We start from the raw sequence: 27769 nt of genomic DNA, 5'->3' as shown, positions 1-27769 counted from the left end.
GTGAAGTTTTTTTTAAAAAATCAAGAAAACAAATCAAAATCCTTATCACAGAATATAATAGGGATACTTCCTGGCCTTGGCCTTAGCTTGAGGTGAAAGAAGAAAAAGAAAAAAGAAAATCAGTGTTTCCTGAGAATTCCTTACAAGCCCAGACTCACCCAGGTTGCAGACCTGAATTCATTCTGTGTGTGACTCAAAAATTTCCAAGCCAAAATACCAGGCAAATGCAAAAAGAAAGTTGGTGAAGTTTCAGTGATATTAGATAAACTAGATAATAAAAGGATCAATTCCCTAGGAAGATATACAAATTTTAAACTTGTAGACACCTAATAAATTAATTTGAAAAAATGTAAAATAAAAAGCGGAAAACCAAATGAAAAATAAACTAATTTCGCCATGTAAAGGGGAGATTGTTATGTTACCCTGACTCTCTCTTCCCCAAAATAAGTTAGTCTATAGAATATCTGAATCACTCAATTAGTTTGCCCTAATGACTTTGTATAACAACATGTACCTAATAGCTAAATAATAGCTATTCTTTTAAATCACAAATATGCATTTATAAGGGACAATGTACAAGGCAATAAGTCTCAACCAATGTAAAAGAATATTATACAAACCATAATCTCTGATTATAATTAAAAAATGTTAAAAATAAGTTTTTAAAAAAATTCATGAAATATTTTATGAAATTTAATGATATTTAAACATACAAATAAACTTGGGTAAAAAACAGATCATGTTGGGGGCTAAAAAACCTCCCAGCTTATTACTGAATAATAGAAATTCAACTTAAAATTTGGGGATGCAGGTAAAAAAATACTTAGAAATTTCTGGTGTTAAATGATTATTTTAGAAAAAAAGAATGGCTAAAAATTAATAAACTCTCCAACTAACTAAAGATTATTACCAGGAAAAAAGGAGAATAAACACTAAGAAAGAAATAAGGCAATATAAAAATGAGAACAAAATTAAGCAGCATAAAGATACAACAGAAAAGACTAACAATTCAGAACTTAATTCTTCAAAAAGGGGATTTAAACAAAAAAATTACTTTCAGGATTAAGAAAAAAGTAAAAAAAAACTACATTCAGAATGGAAAACAAACTATAGTGGATAGAGCACAAATACAAATTAAGAGAATACATGAACAACTTTGTGCCAACAAATACAAAAAGTAAGGTGATATCAATATTCCTAGAAAAGAGTTAGTAACCACAACTGACTCTAGAAGAAACAGAAAGTCTGAATAGTTCGATAACTATTAAATAACTGAATAAGTAGTTTAGTTTATTCCCACACCACATAGAAAACAAAGGCCTACAATGGCTTCATAGGCTAGTTTGATAATAGATAATGATCATTTTACACAAACTCTCAGAGAGCTAAAAAAAAAAAAAAAATACTCCTACTATTCATTTTACTAGTCTCATATAACCTAAGCCAGAAAGGACAGTACATAAATGGAAAATTATGAGCCAATCTCATTCATAACCACAGATGCAAACATTTTGAAATAAATATTACTAGCAATGAGCAAAAAAGAACACAGCAAAGTTCAGTTTAATCCAAGAACTCAAGATTGGTTCAACATTACAAAATATATTAATGTGATCTGCCACATTAAGAGATTCAAGGAAAAAAAATGTATACACACATAGTTATTTCAGTAATGCAGATAATACATTTGATAAAATACAATGCAATACCATTCATGATAAAAATTCTTAGCAAAATAAGAATGAAAGGGATTACTACTTTAACCTTAAGAATTATTTACAAAAACTTATAGCATACATCATATTCAATGATGAAATAAAGCAATTTTTAAAATATCGGCAGGAAAAATGACAAGAATATTAATTATCATTACTTCTATTAAACATATTAGAAGTCAAAGTGGTCATTATTAGCTATATAGAAAACTCAGAAATAAAAATCAATAAACAAAAAATTAGAATTTAAGATTCATATCCTTATTAAATATTTTACATATATGTGTGGAGCACATATCCAAAGACACTAGAAAGTTCTACATGAAATATATAATGTTTATCTTTAGGTAGCATGTTTATGAAAGATTTTAAGCTTTTTTTTTTTAATTTCAGCATTTTGGTTTTTCCATGTTCTACACTAGATTATTTCATTTTATAAAAGAATAGAGAATAATGTTACAAGATGTCAAATAAAAAAATATATATTTTAATTAATTAATTTATTTTTTATGGTGACATTGGTTAACAAAATCCAATAAGTTCCAGCTGTACATTTTAATAGTAAGGCACATATATATTTACATTGTGGGTTCACCTCCTACAGATTTCTTTTTTGTCATCAAAATAAATATATAAAAGTCAGTTTTATGTCTACACTAGCAACAAATAGAAAATATGATTTAAAAATATTTTAAAACCATCATAAAATATAAGACTATCCAGGAATAAACCAAAGATTATAATAATTTTCTGAAGAAAATTATAAAAATTGAAAGAAATTAAAGAAAAACTTAATAAGTTCTAAAATATTATATAAAGATATACCGTGTTAAGGTTAAGAAGGCTCAATATCGTAAAGATGTAACTTCTTTCCAAACTAATCTACAGATTTGACACAGTTACAATCAAAATTCTCAAAGAGATATTTTGTGAAACTTGATAAGCTAATTCTAAAATTTATATGGACAAGAAAAAAACCCCACAAATATGAAGACACTTCTAAAGAAGAAATATGTAAAGGAAATCACTCTACTAGAAGACAAGATTTATTATTAGGCTTTAATATTTAGGTAGGGTAGCATTTTGTTCTGTGACACAAATGGAACAAAGAGAAAGCTCAGAAACTCTCTCTGATAACCCGAGATACAACAGAGGTCATGCTGCAAATCCATGGGTAAAGGAGGGCCTATTTTTAAACAGCGGGATAATTATTTATCCTTACGGCGGTAAATGGAAATTCATCTCTACCTGATATCATATCCTAAAATAAATTTTAGACAACTAATTCTACCGAAATAGAGGTGGGAAAACAGAAACGGATGATTAATTCTGATTAATGGTAAAAAATGGTTTCTCAGTAGAGATGACCTTTGACCTACTCCTGGGAGGATGAAAAGGAAAAACAATGTGGGAAATAGACTTCCAAGCTGAGAGAAGAGCAAGATCAAAGTCTCAAACTCCCAAGTGTGCAAGGCATTTTCTGGGAATGAACAGACAACTAGCCCAGCTGAACAGTAAAGAGAGATAAAGATAACGATAGCTGATTGGTGCTTTATAACATTTTACACCTATGCTTCACTAAGCTTCTAGCCTCCATCCTGGTCAGAACCAGTTATGTTCATAAAAAGGAAATATTACAAATACAGTACTTTCACCCTGATACTCATCAAAAAACCACTCTTATTAATTACAGCTCAGATAGGCAAAAAGAAACCATAAACATTTTTTCAAAGCTTGAGAAGTCCAAGTTACCTTTTCTTTGTTTTCTTGGGTATCTTGGTCCTGGTTATTAGTGATTTTGTTGGCCTTGTTATACACACTAGGAATGACCTACCACCACCACCACCACCAAAAAAAAAAACCCAAAAACAAAAACAAAAAAAAGAGAGAGAGAGAGAGAGAAAACCATTTAAATGTTCCAATCATTACATTTCTTTTAATTTTTTTATTTTATTATTTAAAAATTTTTTTTTATGCCTACAGCACCTGGTCTTCCTAGGTGGTCTCCCATTCAAGTACTAACCAGGCCCGACCCTGCTTAGCTTCCAAAATCAGATGGGTTCGGGCTTGTTCAGAGTAGCATGGCCATAGACAACCATTACATTCCTTAATATATTGTTTTAAACAGTTAAATCTTAACTCTGACTTCATCTAAAAAGTAAAGAAATGAAAAGTACAATTCATGGCAAACAATACAACTTGGGAAATCTGAAAACTTATAACTCAAAATATTGTGTGTGTGTGTGTGTATGTACCATCAAGGGGCAATAAATTTACAAGCTTGTATGTGTAGATTCTGAAAGTGAAAATGAAGACTAAAAAGAAGGTCATGATACCAGCTGTCATACAAAACATCTCATTTTATAAAATATAGTTTTAGGGGTAACCTAAGTTAATTCTTAGAACTTAGGATGCATCATTTATTTGATAGCTTTATCTTATTTATCATTGTACCCCAGTTCAAGTATGTTACTTAGCACACAGTACACAGTCAATATTTCATTATCACTGTTAGCATAAAAATGAATTACAAATCTATTTAAACCACTGAATAAAAGCCCAATCAATGAAAGCTGGAATTTAGTGTTATTTATCACCATAACCTTGGTGATCAGAAAGAACCAATTACAGTGTTCGGTCAAGATGGCAGAGTAGATAAATGCTGTGCTTGCCTCCTCTCACAAACACATCAAAATTACAACTAAACTACAGAATAGCCACCATTGGGAGTCACCTGAAGTCTAGCTGAACAAAATCCTACAACTGGGGACATACAGAAAAGGCCACCTCAAGAATGGTAGGAGGGGTGGAGACATGAAACAGGCTGGTCCCACACCTGTGTTGGCGGTTGAGAATCGGAAGAAATATCTCAGCCACAGAGGTTCCTACCGAGGAAGAGGAAGAGGTCCTGACCCCACACTATATTCCCCAGCCCAGGGTTCAGTGCTGGGAAGAGAAGTCCCCAAAATTTCCGGCTGTGAAAACTAGTGGAGATTGTGGCTGAGATGGAGGGCTGCAGGACTTGTGGACTTTCCTCTTAAAGGCCCCACGTGCAGACTTACTCTCTGATGGACTCATTCACTGATGGACTCACTTGCTCTGATCTCCAGAGCTAGGGCAGCAGCTCGAAAGGCACCAGAGACATGTATAGAGGAACTGAATTGTCTGGCTTCAGGCCAAGGGCTGGAGAAAAGCTTTCTCCCTGACAGAAGTGCTGGCAGAGGGCATTGGTCCTTTGTTGAGCCTTCCTCCACTGGCTTGTAGACCCAGGTGGCTGCACTATCTGAGTCTCCAACAACATAGCTAACACTGGTCGCCCTGTCTTGGTGATTCCCTGAGACCATGCTCTTCCTGATATTGGGACCACCCAAGCTGCTTCCAGTGGATTTTCCATACAAACTCAGCACAATATACTCTAGGTCCATCCATGTTGTTGCAGATGGTAAGACTTCTTTTTAATGGCTGAGTAATATTCCATTGTATATATATACCACCTCTTCTTTATCCATGCATCCATCAACAGACATTCAGGATGCCTCCATATCTTGACTATTGTAAATAATGCTGCAGTGAACATATGGATTCACATGTCCCTTCAAAGTGGTGTTTTAGGTTTCTTCAGTTAAATACCCAAGAGTGGGATAACAGGATCATTCTTTGTCTCTTGTTACAGCCTTTGTTTTAAAGTCTATTTTGTCTGGTATAAGTATTGCTACCCTAGATTTTTTTTTTTTTTTCATTTTTATTTTCATGAAATATCTTTTTCCATCCCTTTACTTTCAGTCTCTGTGTGTGTCTTTCTATCTGAAGTGAGTCTCTTGTGGACGGTATATGTAAGGTTCTTGTTTTCTTATCCATTCAGCCACTCTGTCTTTTGATTAGAGCACTTAATCTTTTTACATTTAAAGTAATTGTAGCTGAATATGTAGTTATTCCATTTTATTCATATTTTTAATTTTTTTTTCCTTCTTTTTTGAAAGAAGTCCCTCTAACATTTCCTTTAATACTGGCTTGGTGATGATGAACTCTTTTAGCTTTTTCTTGTCTAGGAAGCTCTTTATATTTCTTTCAATTCTAAATGATAGCTTTCCTGGGTAGAGTAATCTTGGTTGTAGGTCCTTACTTTTCATCACTTTGAATATTTACCACCAGTCCTTCTGGCCTGCAAAGTTTCTGTTGAGAAATTTGCTGATAGTCTTATGGGAGCTCCCTTGTAGGTAATTAATTGCTTTTCTCTTGCTGCTTTTTAAGATTCTTTGAAGTTAACCTTTGTCATTTTAATTATGATGTATCTCGGCATGGGCCTCTTTGAGTTCACCTTGTTTGGGACTCTGCACTTCCTGAGCTTGTATGTCTATTTCCTTCACCAGGTTAGGGAGGTTTTCCATCATTATTTCTTCAGATAGGTTTTCAGTTCCTTGCTCTCTTCTCCTTTTGGTACCCCTATGATGCGAATGTTGGTATGCTTGATGTTGTCCCAGAGGCTCCATAAACTATCCTCCTATTTTTGGATTTTTTGTGTTGCTCTTTTGATTGGGTGTTTTCTGCTACCTTATCCTCTAAATCACTGATCTTCCACTTCAACTAATCTTCTTCTCCTAAGATATTTTTCATTTCATTTATTGTATTCTTTATTTCTCACTGGTTCTTTTTGTTTGCTTGTTTTCTATCTCCATTTTTATGTTTTCTCTTTATTAAAGTTCTCATTGAGTTCATCTACTCTTCCCCTAAGTTCATTGAGCATTCTTATAAACAGTGTTATGAACTCTGCATCTGGTAGATTGCTTGTCTCCATTTCATTTAGTTCTTTTTCTGGAGCTTTGTTCTGTTCTTTCATTTAGAACTTGTTTCTTTGTCTTCCCATTTTGGCTTCCTACTTGCTTGTTTCTATGTAAAAGGTAGGGCTGCTATGTCTCCCAGTCTTACTAGAGAGGCTTTATGTAGTAGGTGTGCTGTGAGTCCCAGTAGAAGTCTTCCTTGGTCATCTGAGCCAGGTGCTCCAGATATGGCCCTTGTATGAGTTGAGCCATGATTGCTCTTTGCTCATCATGGGATGGATTGACCCTTGGGCTGGTGGGCTGGTTGGCTGTGATGACTGGCCAGGACCAGTGGAGGAACTGTTGTGCACAGGGTGATTCTACAAAGCAGGATTCACTCTGGTGCCTGCCCTGTCTGCATTTTGGGTGTGTTGTTTTCAGATGTGACCCCGGGAAGTGTTCCAGTTTGCAGGCTGGGGCCTCCTGACACAGGCCAAGTTCAGCTGCAGCCTGTGCCCTGCCCAGGGCCACCTGGCATGAGCCACCACCCATGCTGGGATGAACCCCACGCAATCTACAGATAGCCACCACCCATGCTGGGACTGAAAGTGCCTCGAGAGGCCAAGCTGCCAACTGAGGTCAGATGCCATTACTGCCAGGCTTGGGGCTGCTCAGGTGTGGGGCGCACTGAGGCCAGCTGCTGCTTTTTCAGTTTTTGTGAACCTTTGATAGATGTTAGGAAAGTCTGCAGCATGAGCCAAGACAGGCTGTTTGTATAGAAAATCTACTGAAGGCAGCTTGAGTGTGATAGCAAGTTAAGTGGGGTGGGGTCTCAGGGAATCACCTGGCAGGGCAACCTGTGTTAGCCAAGTTGATGGAGTCTCAGACATGGCACCCACCTGTGGCTGCACAACCGGAGTGGGGGAGGGCTCAACGAAGGAACAATGGATTCTGCCAGCACTTCTGTCTGGGAGAAAGCTGCCCCTCCAGCCCCTGCCATGAAGCCAGAAAACTCGGTTTCTCCACATATGTCCCTGGTAATTTCTGAGCAGCTGCCCTAGCACTGGAGCTCAGAGCAAATGAGTTGTGAGTAAATCCACATGTGGGCCCTTTAAGAGGAACATCTGCAAGTCCCGCAGCCCTTTGTCTCAGCCACAATCTCCACTGTTTTTCACAGCCAGAAGTTATGGGGACTTCTGTGCCTGGCACCAGAACCCTGGGCTAGGGAGTCTAGCATGGGGCCGGGACCCCTTGCTCCTCCCTGGGACCTCCAGAGCCAAGATATCCCTCCCAATTCTTAATTGCTATACGTGGTTGTGGGACCAGCCCATTTCTCATCTCCACTCCTCCTTCCAGTCTAGAGGTGGCCTCTCATGTATGTCCCCAGTTGTAGGACTTCTATTCAGCCAGACCTCAGGTGACTCCCAAGGATGGTTTTAATTTTGATGTGGTCATGAGAAGAAGTGAGCACAGTATCTACCTACTACTCCATCTTAACCAAAAGTTCTTTCTCTAAATGCAATAAGGTTAATTTTTCTTCACTTTCAATATAGTCTAAAGAAATAAATTAATTTTGGAATAAATGAAGAAGTCTCAGAAATGTTTAAGTAAATACAATGGTAATGATACATCAACATATATTCAGTGCTTCTTATGTGAACACACAGCATACTAGTACTTAATATTTATTTCTCTATTTAATATACTCATCAACTAAGTCAGAGTTCAAAAACTGGTGGGTCTACAGGGATGTGTTTCTTGTCTTAAAGAATCTTAAAACTAAACAGAACACTTTGTTTCCCTGACAAGTCAGGATATCTGCCCTTACTGGACGTACTTTTTCCCATGAAAAAACCAGCTGAGGCTGAACAGTAGAAGCTTTAGGATGGGACAGAATGTCAGTTGCTGTTCATAAGGTTTATACCATTTACTTTTCAAATAAGAAAACTATATTTCTATATAAATATAATTAGCAAAATTTGGAAGACAAAAGGCTTATCAAGATTATATCTTTAAGAAAAGTAGAAGAAAGCCTTTTTCTTGTGAAAGTAAAAAATATGATTGATTAATATACAAAATGTACTGTATCAAAAAAATGTAAGCAACATTATGAAATAATAATACTAGGAAGTACAAATGAAATACAGGGAAAAAAAATGCATGATAATAAATTTAATGAACTGAAGGGATAGCCCCAACTTCAAAAGGGTTTACTTTTGAACATTAAAAAAAAATATATGTGATGCCACTATGAAATGGAGTTATGTTACTAAGTGGGAAAAAATTACCTTGGCATAAAAACTTTCTACATAAGTACACTATAAATCATGGGTTCTGCTCTTAAATAAGCATTTACTAAGTCAATCTAAATGGATACACACAATTCCAACTAATATGCTTAAAATACAATCGAGAAACAGGAGAAAAAGCTTAAAAAAGTAATGTATTAATGATATTCTTAAAGCATCTGTGAAAAGCACAAGTATAAAAAATGATAATTCAAAGGAAAGTACAAATTTAAACACCACTGCTCAATTCATGATGTTGATGAAAATTTCCACATGACCAAGGCACAGTTAGGCATAGGGCCTTTGATGGTCTCAACATTAGGAAATGACTTCTTTCGGAGGCTTTGAGGAAACTCTCAAAGTAAAGTAAACTGGTCAAAAATGATTAAGCATTTTGCTGTATTTCCTGTTTCTGTGATGATCACTACTACTTGCAACAATAAGCTGAAGAGAACACCATTTTGCAAAGACATGAAACTTGATTCCTTTCATTGCCTCATTCAACAGGAATCATTTTGTGCCTAAAAAAATGGAACAAGGCATTGACACAGCAATTAACATCATCACCTGAATAGACTCCCACGGATAGTTCAATGCTTGATGACCCAAATGTACAATGTGGCAGTCTGTTATGCTGTATGGGGATAAGTGACTTGAGCATGGCAGGATGCTGAAGAGATTTTCCTTTTTTTAGAGTTGAAAGAAATTACACTGTTTATGTCATCCAAGTGAAAATTTCCACCTCAGCTCACCAGCAAAGGGTGGGTTGAAAGCCTGGCCTTTTTGGTTTATAACCTATTTGAATGCTTTCAACATTTTTCAGCACAGCATTCACAAGTGGCCACATAAATGTATAATCTGATTGGCTCATTCTAGCTCAAAGTGGTTTCTTTGGAATTAGCATTTAGTAAGGAATAATTTGGCCAATTTTCCTACTGAACTCCAAAAATAAAAGTGATATTATTAACTACTTTTTCAATATTATTTCAATGTTAAAAAGTAGAATCCAAAAAATCTTGAAATTTGAATTGCATAAAAATGAGGCTTTATTTAGTTCACCATTCTCAATTAGTCCCGATGGTGTAAACACAGTGATAAGACAGAAAGGGACTGAACTGCAATACAGTAAACAACAACAGAGGACTCAAGTGGGGTGAGGCTGCAGCCCACTGGGTGCAGGCAAGGTACAAGTATGTCACAGTAGCATACTGATGCCTCTGCCCTTGGGGCAGCCAGACATCTGTTTGTTCAGTTTAGCATATGAATATTATTTTCTGTATATCTTAACGTATAGAAGATTGAAAAGCACTGCATTACTGTATTGCAAAGCAAATTTTTGAAAAATATGTACAGTTTTTCTACTGTTCAGAAGGACCTATGTTTTGAACAGCTGTCTTTCATTATTAAAAAAAAAAAAAACCAACACTGCTTCCAGTTATAGGGCTTAAGGGTGCCATTTCTGCTGCAAATTACAATATAAAATGCACATCTTGCCACCGACATCTGCGAATCAGAGTTCTAATTCCATACACGAACAGTGATTTATTTCAGAAAAAAATTTTTATGATTAAATACTGCTATTTTTGAATTTGGAACCTCCATTAGAACACACAACAATACAACGTGTTTGTATTTTCACACGTTTTAATAAATATACGGAACATTTGATAGTATCTCTAGAATGTTTTTATACCTGATCCTCTTTATGTTCCAAGTATTCTATAAACAAAATAACTGGCTCAGAAAAGTTAAGTAACTTGCCTCCGAGTTAGCAGAGCTGGCACATAGGGGAACAAGGGATTGAAAATGGGCCTGCTTGACTCCACAGCCTAATTTAAACCAGTGCACACTGTGATGACTCACATTTAACGAGGGGATCAAAATAAGAGAGGAAAAAAAAAGGGGGAGAAATTGAAATCACTAACTAAATATGTATGAAGCCAATGCTTTTTCTAGGTAGCAGTAGCATAACAATGAAAATATGCGAAAAAATACTTGGAGGCTAAAGCTTAGTTTACAGATACAGAGAATATTCTTAAACTTTTTGAAAGTATAAACTAAAGCTTACTCTTGGAGTGGATGACAAGCTCTGAACAACGAACACCACGGGATTTCCTGCATTCTTAATGGCCTCGACTGCTTCACTGTGTGAGGCATTCTGCAAATCTACTCCAGACACCTATAACACAGAAGTAATTTATTTCAATTAGAAAGGCAGTAGATACTGTGGGTAGGTTAATTCAAAGTTCATGTGTATTATCTAGTTATGAGACCTGCCAGAATCTAATGAATTAGAAAAAAAAAAGACTGGCTCATAAAAAGCTTTGCTGTTTAGAATACATTTATGGAAAATAACATTTCACTTTCAAGAAAAGGAAATAAGACAAAAATCTTAATAACAACAGTCCTAGCTAACTATTATTGTTGAAAACTGTAGCTCAGTCAGTAACAGAACCTTATGAAGCTTCTGAGCTTATAATGTCACCTCTGCCACTAACACAGTACATAGTTTTGTGTGGGGCCAGAGGAGAGAACATGGTCTCTCTGGACTCTTCTCAAACTGAGAAGAATGATATTTTCAGCAAACTGTCCTTTATCACAATTGAGCAGTTGAACATTTCTTAAATTATGGTCAAAAAGAAGTATGAAAACATCCTTAGGTTCTTTTACTAAAAGTGTCCTATGTTCAACAAATTGGGTAAGTGTAAATGGTTCCTTATTATACAAGTCTCAGAGAACCTAACCTGGAAACATGCCTATAATCTCTAAGAGTATTCTGTATTTGCCAAACATATTTAACAGAACCAGTTTTTCAAACCAATAATGTAACAAAGCATTGGTAAATGTTGAGATGGCTTATGGTCAGTAGATAGTGACAATCTGTGAAAACTGCTTTACTATGAGGGGGGCAAAGAAATAGGAATGTGTGTGGAGAAGGATGTGAGATCAAGGTAGGTTTTTGTTTTTAAGATGGGAGATATTATAGCAATAATGATGCAGTGGAAAGGAAAAAGTTAATGATAGAAAAGTAGCAACTGTAGAAGCAGATACTTGGACAGTGAAGAGGTAATGACTTCTACTGCACAAGTGACAGAGATTAGCTTTAGACATAAGCACAAACTGTTCATTTGTTGTTACAGATACCATTAGAAAAAAGATTTAGTATGCAGTGGGAGCAAAGGGAAGTTCCTTTTTGACAGCTTCTATTTTCTCAATAAAATAAGAAACAAGGACCATAAACTGAGATTAAGACTGATAAGAAGGTACAGGAGGTCTGAAATAGTTACCTGCACAAGTAGAATGAAACAACTAGGCAAATATTGCAGGACTTCAGAGCAGAACTAAAGACTCACTTGAGGGGGTGGTCATTAATTTAAAATGAGACCAGACAGCATGGTGGTTATTTTCTCCAGCAATGCTAGAGACATGAAAGAAGCAAAGAATTGCATTTAACTAGGATGTGGTTCTCCCACACAAGTTCAGTGAAAGGAAAGAGGATCAAAGGAGTTGGAAGTATATCCAACAGAGTGATCAGAATGATCAATCACTGAATCTTTTTTTTTTTTTTTTCAGGCGAGGCAACCCTTGGTTGACCTCACAGATTGCAAAGACCTTGTCAGCTTACAATCCCTTATTTTTTTATTTTTCATGCCTACAGCATCTGGTCTTCCCAGGTGGTCTCCCATCCAAGTGAAGCTTAAAGCTATCACAAGAGTTTGAGGAAGCGTCTTAGGAATAACCTAATATCCAAAACATTCATCAATAACAGAAGTAGAGGCTATATGAGAATTACTTCATCTTCCAGTAATAATTGGCTTTGGTTTCCCTAACACAGATTTTCACAATGTTAAATGGGAATCACTAAAGTTGAGAAGTTAGTAAAAAATGGAATTCTGTCATATTACAAGAGAAAATATTTTAGTTTTTCTCAGCTTTAAAATTATCACCCAAAACTGTGTACATTTGCACAGATGAAGATCTGTTTCTAAAAATTAAATTAAATTCAAACTTCCTGGTCTAAAAAATTCTTTACATGGACCTACATCCTTCATGCAATTGTTTCAAGATAGAGAGAAATGATTATTTAGTGTTACTTAAAAACAAAACAAACAAGTAACAATTTTCACAAGGAAAAAAGTAAACAGATGACTCATTTGGCTTGACAAAATGTATATTTAAGTGTAACATTTCGATTCTGCTGAGCTTAAAGAAATATAAGCCATTAAATGTGAGACAAAACAGTAGGTTTTATTAGTATGTGTAAACATAATGATGGATAAGTGAGAGAATATTTTATATTCTACTGACAGCAGAGAAAGATGAGGGTAAAAAGGCACAAAAATTTAAAAAGATAAAACAATGAACAATCCAATTAGAAAACGGGAAAAAGACATGCAAGAACATTTCACTGAAGAGGATACACATAAAAAGTTCTTTGTCATTAAACATAAGCCATTAGAGAAATGAAATTAAAAAAATAATAATAATAAGATATCACTAAATGCCTATCAGAATAGCTAAAATGAAAACTAGTGACAACATCAAATGTTGGTGAGGATGCAGAAAAATTGGATCATTCATACATTGCGGGTGGGAATGTAAAATGGTACAGCCATTCTGAAAAATAGTTTGATAGTTCCTTTCAAAACTAAAAATGAACTTACCATACAACCCAGCAATTGTACTCTTGGGCATTTATCCCAGAGAAACAAAGACTTATTTTCAGTTAGGCACTTGTATACAAATGTTTATAAGAACTTTATTCATAATAGCCAAGAAATGGAAACTTCTCAAATGTCTTTTAATGGGTGAATGATTAAACTGTAGTACCTCCATACCACAGAATACTATTCAGCCATAAAAAGGAATGAATTGTTGTTAGACACAGCAAATTGAATGAACTTTAACAAAATTACACTGAGTGAAAAAAGCCAGTCTCAAAAAGATATATAACACATAATTCCATTTATGTGACAACTGTGAAATAACAAAATTATAGACATGGAGAAACAGATTAGTGCTTGCCAGAGATTAGAGATGGGGAGAGAGGGAAGAGGAGTGGCTATAGAGGGTTAACAGACAGGAGTCCTGAGGTGATGATATAGCTGAGTTTCTTGATTGTGGTGGGGTGACACAAGGCAACACATTTGATAAAACTCTAGAGCTACACACACACACATGCACACATACACACGAGTGCATGTATAACTGAATAAGGTGATATCTGAATAAGGTCAATATCAGTAATTGAATTGTGTCAATATCAGTAATTTTGGTTTTGCCATTGTACTACAGTTCTGTATGACATTAACATTGAGGGAGGGTGAGGAAAGTGTACATGGAACTTCCTTGTATATTTATTTGCAATTTCCTACGAATCTATAATTATTTCAAAACAGAAAGTTATGGGAAAAACAATAAAACAAAATACAACATATATATTTAACAATTAAGTTCAAATATGTCAGTAATCAAAATTAAAAATGAATGAATGATACTTATTCACTAGATGAAGATTATCAATTTAGATTTTTTAAAAAGCAAAATCCAGTTGTATGTAAAACAAAATCACAAATAAGGGGTAAAAATTAAGGAAAGAATAAAAACAAAGTACAATGCAAATGCTAAATAAAAGAAACCACACTTGCCCCAGAAGCCAGAGTATCCTTTTAAAAAATGTGTATGTATTCATTAATCTTCTTTTCCCAACTCACCCTTCCTCCCTACTCTCTGGTAACCACCAGTCTACTGTCCATGTTCATTAATTTTCTAATGGATTCTCATTGCATCCTGAGTGGATGACCTCCCAAGTTCTACATGACTTGTCCTCCCATTACCTCAGACCTTCTCTCATCTACCTGCTCTCATTCACTCTACACTGGCAACTGGGGACTTCTTTCCATTCCTTCAACACACCGAGACAAGCTCCTACCACAGAATTTTTACACTTTAGTTCCCTCTGCCTGGAGCCTTTTTCCCCCCCAAAACCATATGGCTCACTCTCTCACTTCCTATATTTGTCCCAATATCATCTTCTATAGCAAATCTATTCATTGCAACTACTGCCTTCACTACCCATCATCCTCCATAGCTACTTATTATAATTAACATTCTACATTTTACCTACTTAGTGTATTTTCTATCTTCCCTACTATCACATAAATTCCATAAGAGAAGAGATTTTTGGTCATTTTCTTCACTGCCATATCCCCAGTGTGTTTTAAATGTTTGTTTATTTTTTAAAATTTCACAAACATAAATACAACCTGAAATTTGTATATACAGAGCAGTTTTATGTGATTCTTTGATTTAATCTTCACAATGATGCTAAGGGTTTTGAATCCTCATTTCTATTTTATTTGAAAACTGAAAATAAGGTGGGTTTATTACTTTTCTAAGAACAAACAGAAAATAAACAGGACAATCTAGACTAGCCTATGACCTCCTCCATGGCTCTCTTCACTCTCTCAGGGCTAAAACACCACAGCCGATGCTCAGCATCATAATGTATGAATCAAGAATGAGCAGATTCTGGGATTGAAGATATTCAATATGGTGTCATCCAATAAACCCAATGCAAAGAAATGTATCAGATTCAGATCTCAGAACACTCTCAGTGCCTTGATGCACCCTTAAAACACAGCTCTACCACATGTGAACGATGGATTCACCTCTTTCTCAATGGAGTTTTCAACTTCCAGGGTCGACTCTGGGAGGACAAACATGGCTACCCCACTGACACATATTTATAAAATTTAGAGCTTGTTAAAGACTGTGGGAGAAGCATGATGCCCACCATCTGCTTCATCCTGTTAAAGTTTGAAAGTTTTTTTTCGGTCAGGTGAGGCTTTTTGTTTTATTGTTTGATATGCTATGACCCCGACTTCAGAATCTCATAAAACGGTGCCAACAACATACAAACTTAGGCATCTAAATAAAAGACATCAATTGTACACACATATTCCCTAACCCATGAAGGAAGGACTTCTAGCTTAATGACTATTTTACTGTCTTAGAGTACGTTCCAAACGAAAACAGAATTTTAACATCATTTACCTCAAGTATTTTATCTCCAGTTTTAAGAGCATTTGTTTTTCCTGCTGGACTATCTTCTAAAACTTGTTTGATAAATATGCCTTTAAGCTCCTCTCCATTCTTTAGGCGTTTTATAACGGTTTGTCCACCAACAATACTAATACCAAGAGACACATCGGGTTCTCTAAAAATCTCAACACTGTAAAAAAGAAAAAGAAAAATTCACTCATGAACAAATTCATTTAATTTGTTAGGCTTTTGCTGTAAGTGTTCGATTTGTACCATATCTTGTGACTCAAATGTTATGTATTTCCTAAATATATTTTTATAAATGTTATAGAAATTGTACCTAGTTTCAAAATTATAAGATATTACCCATATTTCATGGCACATGAAAGCTTAAATTCAGAAAAAGATAGATTCTTAAACAATAAACACAATTCAATATTGAGAGATTTAGCTAGGCCTTAATGTTCCCATTCCCTACCGCAATGTTTTCTATGGTTAGTCCTTTTCATCTACATCCATAACATTAGCAAAGAATGGATTAAGGAAATACCAAATAGGTGAAAAATCAAGAAAGTCATGTATATCATTTTGGCAAAAGGCACAGACTTTCATAAAAAAATAAATTTGCCGCTGAGAGGCTCGTTGTCCAAGCCGCTTTTCCCAGCCAGCAGGTTTAACTTGTGCTTCTTTAAGTGGAAGACAGATTTTATCTGCTCCGAAGACAGGACAGTTTTCTTCCTACCTCCACATCATTTTTTAAAAAGTATGGAATAAAACTTGCCCCTCAAAATATTATGAATTTTGCCCAAACTGCACAGACATCGTCAAAATTAACTCAAAAAAGTAGCTTAACAGAGAGCTCTTGAGAGTTTTTAAGACAAAACTCAGAAGCGTAAGAAAAAAAACAGACACTTTGTGGGCATGGTGGAATTGATAATGCATGAAGAACAGAGAGAGTAGCTAAAGGAAGAGTTTTATAATCTTAATAATGCACAGCCCTGATAACTACATAAAATTGTGTATCCAAGGGAAGGAGGGTCCAACACATTCTGTTAGCTCGAACAAGGCACAAACTTGGACTAACATTAAGAGGAGAAGGGTAGAGGTAAACTGATATATGACAGAAGCCTCAACAACTGTTGTTTATAAAGAAAGCAGCTTTACTACATTCAAGGCAGCCCTACCAGTCCTGCTTAGTGATGCAGGGATAAACTACACTTAGTTCATTGGTTATTATCATAGATAGACATTTGTAAATTGTTTTCTCTGAAAGTATGATAAAGATTTTCCTAATATTGGTCACAATCATTTTGCCTCACTAAAAATCTCTATTTAGGTAAGACAAAATGAAATTAAAATTTAGGCCAGCCTACACGTAAGTATAGCAGTTTCGCAGTCATTAGAGAATGACCGAATGACAGCATTAAGTTAAAGAAAAGAGCTACTGATTGTGACTCCTATTGAGAAAGCCAATAATGTCAGCAACATACATTCTTGGTGGACCCCAGTGGCTGAAGTTTGGAGTTTCTTCTCCTTCACCTTCTTCTCTCTCAGGTAACTCGCTGAGGAAGGAGAAAGGAAAAAAAAAATACACACACAACTTATAAAACACACTCTTGTTATTAAATGTTCTTGGAAAGTTTGAAATTGTGCAATCTATACATAAATAGTTCTTAATTTTTAAGCTTTTAAAATATTTACATCAATGGCGAAATGTCTATACAAAGCAAAAATATATTGCTTTAATGTTCAACTCAACAAATGTTCACACAGCACCAGATCACATTATTATTATAAACATTTTTATTGGTGACACTCTATATGCTATTTTCAAAAATTGTGTTTGGTTTGTACAATTTTACATTTGTGTCTTTATCTATATATATTCCTTAAAACTTGATACTGATCGACCAGCTGAGAACAGTCCAGTATAAACCAACATAAATCACTAAACAGTCAGTAAATATACTCCCTCTTTGTAGATTTTTCTGTTACTCTAACACTAAATAATTCCCATCATTTGTATCCCATGAATATTTTATGTAGTTATACAGCACTTTTCCGTTTACAGAGAGATTAACTTAATATTACCTAATTTGATACTCCCATTTACCACCATCATAACTTCACCCATCAAGTTATATTAGTATGGAACCGCTTAACTGGATAACATACAATGCTGAATTACAGAGCAGTTAGCTATAAAAGTAGTGCTACCTAATAGAGCAGAGACATTAGTATACATTATCTGGAAGAGAAGTTAGGAGTCCTGAGCTCCAGTCTAATCGGCACCACAGAATAAGTGCGTGACTTTGGAAGACGAAATGAAGTAATATGTATGATATTATAAACTGTATTACTCTATATAAAAATGTGGCCACTACCTCTTTCATTTCATTTTCACAAAAACTCTGTGAAGTAAGCACAGCAGATCATGTTATTATATTACCACACAAGAAACTGAGGTTTGGAAAAGGCTCAGACATACTACATAACCTCTTGACAGTATCCAAATCTTTTCATACTAAGTTTCAATGCTCCATTATTCTCTGAACTCTCAAATAAGTCCTGTAAAATGTAGCAAAGGCCATCTACTTGCCACACTATAGACTTTCTAGGATATAATGATTTAAGGCTGAGTAAAAAGGAGAAGCTGAAAGAATCTAGACATTCAAAAAATCAGTTAAGAAATTGGGATTGTTAGGAATCATTAACATCTCACCCACTACCAGATGGCCTTCTTGCCTTAGCCAGTCTATTTTTTATGATTAAAAGCATCATAGCATTAGGGAAAAAACAGCTTGGCAGATATTTGCTGTTTACTTATCTAATGTCCTCTCTCCCAACAGAACCCCTCTTTTATTCCAGGTGGCACTACGCCCAGCTCTAAAAAAATAATATTTTCTGGACCTCCTTTCAGCTAACAGTAACTGTGTGCCATAGTTCTGATCGGTGATATGGAGGCAAAAGCCCCTAGATGAGATTTCCAGGAAAACTCATTAAAATGGAGGGTGAATCAGTTGGCAGGAGCCTTTTGCTCTATGCCCTTCCCCTTCTCCTTGCCTACAAGGCACAGATGATATTGGTGGTGAAGCATCCATCTTAAAATCATGAGGAAACAATAAGGACTAAATCAATATATTAAAGACAGCAGAGCAGAAAGGAAGAACGTCTTTAAGACCCTGACAGACCACCTTCTTCAGGACTTTTTACAAGGAAAAAATTAAGTCCCTGTTTGGTTAAGCCACACTAAGTGTGTATGGGGAGTTCTGTTTATGAGCCTCCAAATGCAACCCCTAAATGTTACAGCCATGATTCCACCATGATTTCACTTTATCATGTCACATTATTTTCTGCACGTGTGCATATATGTTCATTGGATAGTTGTAATCATAGCATAAACTTTTGTTTTGATTACCCTATATAATAATAACAAAGATTAAATAAGACTGGCATTTAACTGAGGCTCAACCAATATTCATTTCCTTTGCAATTATTTTACTTTTGGTATCAAAACTTCCCCCACATATTATCATAATCTTCATCATTTTTTATTTAATAGCATCTTAATAGTCTGTAGTATTGATGTAATTTATCTGCTATCCCAAATATGATTCATTTAGATTATATCCTGTTTTCTGGAGTATGAACATTATTGCAAAGAATATCCTCATGCTCTGCCATATTTTAGAAATCCCTTTAAAATAAATATTAAAGATTGAAAACTAAAAACCAAACCAACACTGCAACCTTCTTCCTCTCCATTTCCACTTTCTTGTACCCCAAATCATGACAAGTGTGATTATAATAAATATCTGTTGTTTGTCCTGGTTCCTGACATAGAACTTCTAAAATCCTAAGAATTTCCTGAGTGGTAGGGGTGATAGGAACATCTTTGGTTATTAATCACAAGCTCCTTTCAACCATACCTGGAGGACCTTAGATAGCTTGAGGATGGGCGCTGCTGCCAGAGAAATAATCAGGTAATTAGAGTTAGAACTTTCAGTCTCACTTTTTGGAAGGGGAGAGGGGCTAGAGATTGAGATCATTCACCAGTGACCAATGATGTAATCAATCATTCCTATGTAATGGAACCTTCATAAAAACCCCTTTTAGGGTTTGAAGAGCCTCCGGGCTGGAAAACACATCAAGGTACTGGGAGGGAGATGTGCCCTGAGAAGACATGGAAGCTGTGTGCATCTTCCCCTTAATACCTTGCCCTCTCTTCCACTTGGCTATTCTCAAGTTGTATCCTAAGTTCTGTCAGTTATCCTTGCGAACCTGAGGAAAGGGTCTGAACCCTTACCCTGTGAGGTCTGCACTAACCAAGTAGTTTAGTGTCGGATTGGAACTGAATTGTAGGATACCCAATTAGTGTCCAGAGAATCAGAGAATTGGTTGTTAGTGGAGAGAAAAACTCACACATTTGGTGTCAGAGGTGTTGTGAGCAAAACCAGTTCAAAGTAGGCATTAGGGGGAAAAAAAAAAAACCACATACACATTTTTTTCATGGTACATGTATACTATCATTATAGGAATTAAATTCTGCACTTAAAAAAAAAACTAAAATAGAATTGAAGCCAAGCTTTCATATTAGTATAAACTACTACTTTGTCTATTAAAAATAAAAATAAAAACCAAAAATATCCTAAACTGCTAGCTTTTACATACAAACTAAAGGGGGACGGGTTGGGGCACTCTATCTAGAATATCAAAAATTTTAGATAAAGTATGTAATGAAAAGGTTACTTTGTTGGAAAAGACTCACTGACTTTTTCAAAGCATATGATCTTTCTTCAAGAAGTTGGTGTACACATATTTTAATCAGATTATTTTTTCTAACAGGAGATAAAACTTGCAAAAGTTTATCCAAATAGCATGATTACTTTTGGAAATACAGTCACAGGAGATGAACAACTATACAAACTAATGTAGTCACTTTACATTGATGAATGCATACACCTTTTAACCCAAAATAAAATTTAACTGAGAAAGTAAGATATTTTTACTGCACATATTAAAATGTAAATTTTCACAAACATATTTAAAACTTCAACAAGGGATTTCCAACTTCAAATTTTATAAGTTGTACTGTGATTAAACACAGTCAACAGCTGAATCAGTTAGAATCTTAAATCTTAAAATAATCAAAATTTGCCTCTTACATTTCACCAGTTTCATAAGCAGTTTTCTCTCAAAGGAATTAACCATCCAATAAAAACAATGCTTTTTATTTTAGACCTTTTTACAAATGCCCAGAGTTATCATTCTTTACAGATCTGGGAAGAAAGATGGAATGCCTCATTAGTGAACAGGTAGTTATTAATAGTAAGACTTGCTCATGATATACAATCTCTTTGCAAATAAAAACTTCAACATCATATAAAAATCAGATGAATCCAGATAGCCAAGGTGACCTCTCCTTTTCAATATTATCTTTTTTCATATAAAATTTCTACATACTAAGCCATATGAGAGTCAAGTAAACTCACACCCTAAAATAATGTAAGCAGGAAGAATTCTGGTTATGACTAAGTTATCTCGATTATCTCTTTTAACTTTTTTTTTTTTTTTTAGGTGAGGCAACCCTTGCTTGACCTCACAGATTGCAAGGACTTTGTCAGCTAACAATCCCTTATTTTTTTATTTTTTACGCCTACAGCACTTGGTCTTCCTAGGTGGTCTCCCATCCAAGTACTAACTGCGCCTGACCCTGCTTAGCTTCCGAGATCGGACGGGATCGGGCTTGTTCAGGGTGGCATGGCCGTAGACCTCTTTTACCTCTTTAAATTAGATTCTACGTGGCAATTTTCTGTCACACACCACAGGACATATTGAGTGTTCAAAACCAGGAAGAATGGGCACTAGTGTTTTCCAAACTAGTAAAGTTACTTATACAGATGTTACACTATGATTTTAAGGTTTCAAAGCAAATTATTACCTGATACTAGTATACATAAAGAATGAAACATTCTCTTACATTAATGCTTAGAATGATATAGACATGGTGTTGAGCGAAAGGAGACAGATACAAAAAGTACTCACTGTATGATTACATTTACATGAGCTGTAGAATAGGAAAAATAATTTACAGTATCAGAAGTCACATTAGTAGTTGCCTGGGGCCAGACACTGCCAAGGGCAAGGGGAAATTTCTGGGGTGATAGAAACGTTCTGTATCTTGATTGGAGTGTTGGTAACATGAATGTATACCTTTATCAAAATTAAGGAAACTGTTCCTTAAAATTTGTGCATTTCAATAATATGTAAAATTGTGTTCAAGCCATAAAGCATAACTTGTTTCTTTAGGTCAGCCTTACTTCTCTTTCGCTCTTCTGTATAGTCTGAATCAGTAATCAAAGATCTAATTATAGTCTCGAAGGCACTGGTGTAATATTCCTATGTACCTCCTGTCCTAATTTCACATTTGTCTTCACCTGCAATGTGGACAATAGCTGCAACACACTTATACCGCACACCTCCCTTTTTCCCTCCCAACTGAAACATTCCAGAGGAGTCCTCTCTCAAATGCACATATTTATTTTTCCCTTATCCTCAGCCTCCTACTAATGTTCTGAATTTACACATAATTTTTGGCAGTTTATCTCAAAGGAAAACCTATTAGATATCCATCATTTATTTAGAAGGCACTAAATGCCAGGCACTGTATTGGGAGCTCAAAATATAACATTAACTCATTTAATCCTTTCCCCAACTATGACACCCTGCCTCCTCTTCTACCTCCGATATTCCTAACAAATTATCTAACATGTGAAAGTATTTCTTTTCATTTATATCCTATTATACCTACAACACTTTTTTTTTTTAAGTTTTAAATATTTTTTTCATCTCAAGTTCATCCTCCTACCAAGGCTTTAGTCTCTGACACCTTATTTAACTTACTGTGAGTTGATCCTGTTTCATTACAAAAACGAACAAAAAACCCTACAATCTCTTGGAGTGTTTTTTAAAAACTCAGCAACAATGAATATTCCCTCAGATACACCTCAGGGCCCATGAGTCTATCACTGTCATCTAGCATCACTGCCAACCTTCCATTAAACATTTACTATGTTCGAGGCTTTCTATAAAGCCCTTTATATTCATTCATTTATTCTGTAGAACCACCTACTTTATAAGTGAGGAAATGCAGACATGAGGGAAACCTTCTCAGGGTCACGTAGTTATAAATAACAGAGGAAATAGCACCCACAATATATCTATACTGCAGATATGCTATTAGTCTGAGAAACATGCATGTCTCCCATTATGGGCCCCCACGTTATTAGGCAGCAGATGATGACAGAGATGAATTAGAAAAAGACTAAAGCCAGTTGAGTTCTGAAGACATGATCCCAGTAACCTTATGAAGAAGAAGAATACTTGGAACAAAATCACTCGGATTCCTTCTAGAGTTATCCTACCCTACCTGCCTACAATCCCCTTCCTAGAGAGCCTCAATTTTAAGGTGCACATGACCTCTTAATACTATTCCTGCCTCTGAACATAGAATTTGGCTTGATATAAAACCACAGTGCATATTAACTAACACTGCTGGGTCTACACTAACACTAATGCAAAGAAGAAACTCTAAAATAACTTTTAGTACTTTGTGACACTCGGATGATCTCAAGGACTGTATTCCAAAAGAATCTATGCATTACTCAGGAAGGCTCCTGAGCGGCCATAAATAGTCACCTATGACCCTAACTTTATGGGGCATACTCTAAAAGATTAAATGGGGTAATATGATTTACAGGAACTCTCCTGGAACCTGCTGAGATTTAAATATATCCTGAATTTATGAGAGCGAGCCAAAATAACAACTTTCATTTTGCAAGACTGATCTCCCAAGACGAAGTTAGGTTGGAGCCCTTAAATGCTTATGCCTGCATAAGAAATCAGCTTGTTGAAGCACCCACTTTAGGAGAAAAAGCAATGGGATAAGAGTAAAGACTATCTTCCCTCTCTGAAGCTGGGAGAATTGAGTAAGACAAAACTGATATGTCCTCTGTAGGAGGAAGGAGGGGGTGGGCTTGGAAATTTGTTGTGATCTTTTTCAATTCTACAGTTAAGAGTTCTACAGCTTTAGAGAAGCCCCCTTTCTGAATTCTTCAGCCAGATTCAATTATTAACACTAAGCACAAGGGAAATTTAAAACACAAAGGTGTCTCATTTGAAAAGTAATTTGACCACATAAAAAGTAACAAAATATATTCCTAACTCTTCTAGTACTTCGACTTCCAGGCATCTCTCCTAAAGAAACAAATCCGTTGCTTGTTTAACACTGTCTGTTTCTCCGGGAACTGGTTCGGACTCTAGGACACAGGGCCTGTCAGCACCTCCTCTTTTGAACACTGGTCCAGTTCTGCTAAGTGAAAAGCCACCAGACTTCTCCAAACAGTTAGGTCTGTCTGTCTTTCCTTTCCACTCAGACATGAGCTATGCAAAAGCACAGATGAAGTTTCTATCTAAAACTGTAGGCGAAGGCCTCAGGTAGCTGAACAGAAGATGATATCATTTTGTGTTGATATCATATACTAACACAAAATCATTCTTGAATTAAGGTTTTAATAAATACATTAGGGCCAGTTAATCCCATCCTATCACGCTCATCCCTGTTATGCTTTGCCAATACCTCCAACTCCTCTTTTTCGCTTCTCCTCTCCTGCACTCACAGCCCTAAGAAGTTCCGGTTTCTCCTTCAGACATAGCACCCCTAAGGCCCGCCCAGTCAAACTACCTGTCACACTTCGTAGAATCTCCTTGAACTGTAAAGAAACTACTCCACACCCTAACCTCTTCACTGAATATCCTCACAACCTCCTCTTTTTTCTCAACAGCTCTGGTTCTCTACCACGGATACCACACTCAAGTGGGTGGTGCCCATTCTCTCATTCCCCGGGAAGATGGAAAAGGGGGTCAATATTTTTCTAAATTTCCTTCCACCACTAAACCATTACTGTTTACCCTTGTTCGAAAGTTAATCTCTACTCTGACATCTCTCCTTTTAATGCCTACTTTTATTGGCACCCCATCACTTTTAGTAAATAGCTTTTTATCCTAAATGACAGAGGAAAAAAAAAAATCAAGGTTACTGGGCAAAAATTACTTTGGATTCCTGCCCATAGTTACAAACAGTGCCTGTGCTCTTCCTTTCCTTTCATCCCTGGCATCTGTCTCGGTGGAGGAGGTGAACTTCCTCCCATCAAACTGTCAAAGGTTAATCTCTCTAGGTGGGCAACGTCCTCCTCTCCCTCCACCCTCTCTAAGGACTATGTTTAATTACCCCCTTTCTGGCATCTACATATTCTTTTTCTGGATACTTCACAGAAAGGTACACATACACACACATGTATATGTGTGTATGTATACATATATAAATCCCCCTTGTCTCAATCTAACAATACCTTCCAGTTGTCTAGGTAACATGCATTCAACCTGCCTCTTTTCGTGATCAGGACTTTCAAAATACCAGTCTGCTCTATGTCCAATTTCTGACCTTTTGTTCAATTTTTTAACCCATTACTCTCTGATTTCCACACTAACGAAAGTGTTCTGTGCTCACCATGGGCCATGTGGCCAAGCCCCATGAACATTTTCTCATTTTATTTACCTTGACCTCTCTGCAGCATGCGACTATAGTCTGTAATGATCTTTTTGTTAAAATGCTCTCTTCCCTTAGTTTCTATGTCAATCTCTAGTTCATCAATGTCCTTTTAACTTTTGTTCATTCCACTTCACTATATTATTCTTCCATTCACACCTTTAATATTGCTGCTTTGCAGGTCTCCAATTTTGGCCCTATGCTCTTTTTATTACTTGAGCTTCCCCTGGATGACTACTCAAGTCCAGGAGTTTCACATTTCTTGCTCCCAATTATCCACGTAAGGGTAGACCTCATCATTCATCTCCAGAACCATGTATCTGACTCCACTTCATTTTGTTGTCTTATGTTCACCTGAACCCTCCACATGTCTCAAATTGAACTTGTTATTTTCCCTTCCAACCTTTTATGCTCTTATAATCTTATGTCAAAGAATTAATGGTCCCGCTATCCATTTAGTTTCCCAGTCTGAAAATACAAGTCATCCTAAACTATTCCCTCTCACTCCCAACATGTTATTAGTTACCAATTCCTATAGATTCTCTCTTGTCCTTTAGCACTTCTTGCTTAAACTGTTAAGATAAACTCGTAATTAACCTCCCGTTTTCTAAGCAAATTATGTAATTCATTTTGCACACAACTGCAAGAATACAAAATTGTATATATGGTACAATTTTATATATGTGAAATTATAGTAATTATCTAATATAGTGGATTTTATTCATAACAATTTTCAGTATTTTCCAAATGTTCCACCATAATCATACTGGTTTGTTTGGTTTTTTTAATAGAAGCAAAAAGAATTATTTTATCATGTAAAAGAAAAAAAGCAAAGATATCATACTATGCATCAGTGGCATATCTAGAAGAACACATTCCTGTGTATGCTGAGGTCCTGGAAACAACTCGGTTCCTGGGGAGTTGGTATAAGGGCAAATCTTCTTGCTCCCTTCTCTGGGCCATAGGAGGAAGTTCCACAAGCAAGCCAGGACTTTGGACTTCGTTTGGCATCATCATGCCTAAAGAGCAAACCCAGATGACAGTGATCACGAGATGCTTTCATTCATCCTTCCTTCATTCGACAAATAATTACAAGCTTCTACTGTGGGCAGGCCCCTTCCAGGTAAAAGATTTATTTATATTAAACTAAATAAGTAAAATATTTAATACGTCAGATGGTGATAAGTCCTATGGTCGAAAATAAAGCAAGGAAGTAGGATAGGGATTGATTATAGAAAAGAGTTATAACTTTGAGTATGGCCTCACTGAAAAGACAACATTTCAGCAATATAAATATCTTATCAAAAGAATCCTCTATGATCGTATTCTTACTACAAAATTTCCTCTATCAACCTAGGCTGTCTCAATTACAGGCGTTCCAACATTTCACTGATTTTAAAAAATAATTCAACAGCATAACAAATAACCAAATTAAAAACTTGCATTTTTAAAGGAACTTTGTTTATAAATTCCAGAACTCTTCTACATTTGTTACTTTATTTAATTTTCATATCGAACTATGAGGTAGGGAGAAAAGATACTAACAACCTTATTTTATAGATGGGGGAACACAGTCTAAGGAATTTTGCCAATTAGAATGTGCAAATTTACCTAATGTGCCATCTGTGTCATTTTCCCGTTTACTGAAAAAAAGAATAACTGAGGCAGAGCTGGGCATGGAGTCCTACGGCGCACGTTTAGAGACCTGCACCCATGTTGGCATGAATCCATTAATCACTCTTAGATATACCCCGGTAACCATTATATCCCATCCACTATAAATTCCTACCCAATCCTTCTTTATCATGTTATACAAGTATGATGAATTGTGCATCAAATGCCTCCCCTAAATCCATATATTTATAATATATTTTAGAGATCGGGCTTCTCAGAAAATTAGAAATAAACTCTAACAGATACAGTTAGTCTTCTAAAACTTTTTCCATAAGCATCACTTAAACTCTCCATTTCTTTATTTTGAACAAATTTTCTAATAAACTCATTAGTACTTTTGCTTTTTATCTTGTCTAGAAACATGAGAATCAAGATCTCATCAGTTGGCGACACAAAAGAATCTGAGGGGGTGAAGATAACTGATGCTCAGGTGGCTTTGATGGGAGTCTTTGTTGCCTTTTTCCCATCCCCGTGCACTCTTCGTCCCATCCACTGGGGCCAACATTTGACTTGCAAAGCAGTCAAATCTATATCACTGTCCCACTGTTCTAGCTCTGTTCTATGTCTGCTTCTGCCCCACTGAGGAGGGACCTGGGGTGAGATTGAGATTCTGGCCAGGATGGCCTAAAATCAGAGTTTCAAAAACAGAAAACCAGCTCAATTTGCAGAGCTATTTCCCACTCA

The 27769-nt window shown here is 35.9% G+C and overlaps 1 protein-coding gene and 2 pseudogenes across 5 annotated transcripts in view; all 3 read right to left on the bottom strand.

The window, feature by feature from the left end:
- Positions 1-27769, bottom strand: part of PATJ (PATJ, crumbs cell polarity complex component) — a 289564-nt gene that overhangs the window by 167018 nt on the left and 94777 nt on the right. For 4 of the 5 annotated variants that reach the window (XM_015595195.2, XM_006919265.3, XM_015595196.2 and 1 more), the window contains exons 22-26: positions 26256-26430; positions 17295-17366; positions 15817-15994; positions 10829-10939; positions 3468-3545 (exon numbers count right to left, since the gene is read on the bottom strand). In XM_015595195.2, the coding sequence (XP_015450681.1) occupies positions 3468-3545; positions 10829-10939; positions 15817-15994; positions 17295-17366; positions 26256-26430 (614 nt within the window). The remainder of the gene's footprint in view (positions 1-3467; positions 3546-10828; positions 10940-15816; positions 15995-17294; positions 17367-26255; positions 26431-27769) is intronic. The other variant, XM_015595198.2, reaches the window with a different exon arrangement.
- Positions 3690-3808, bottom strand: LOC112485814 (annotated as a pseudogene).
- On the bottom strand, positions 21458-21576 carry LOC112486059 (annotated as a pseudogene).

This window comes from Pteropus alecto, unplaced genomic scaffold (genome assembly GCF_000325575.1).
Source record: "Pteropus alecto unplaced genomic scaffold, ASM32557v1 scaffold25, whole genome shotgun sequence".
NCBI lineage: Eukaryota > Metazoa > Chordata > Mammalia > Chiroptera > Pteropodidae > Pteropus > Pteropus alecto.
The sequence above is the reverse complement of the archived record's forward strand: the minus strand, read 5'-3'. Positions and strand labels throughout refer to the sequence as shown.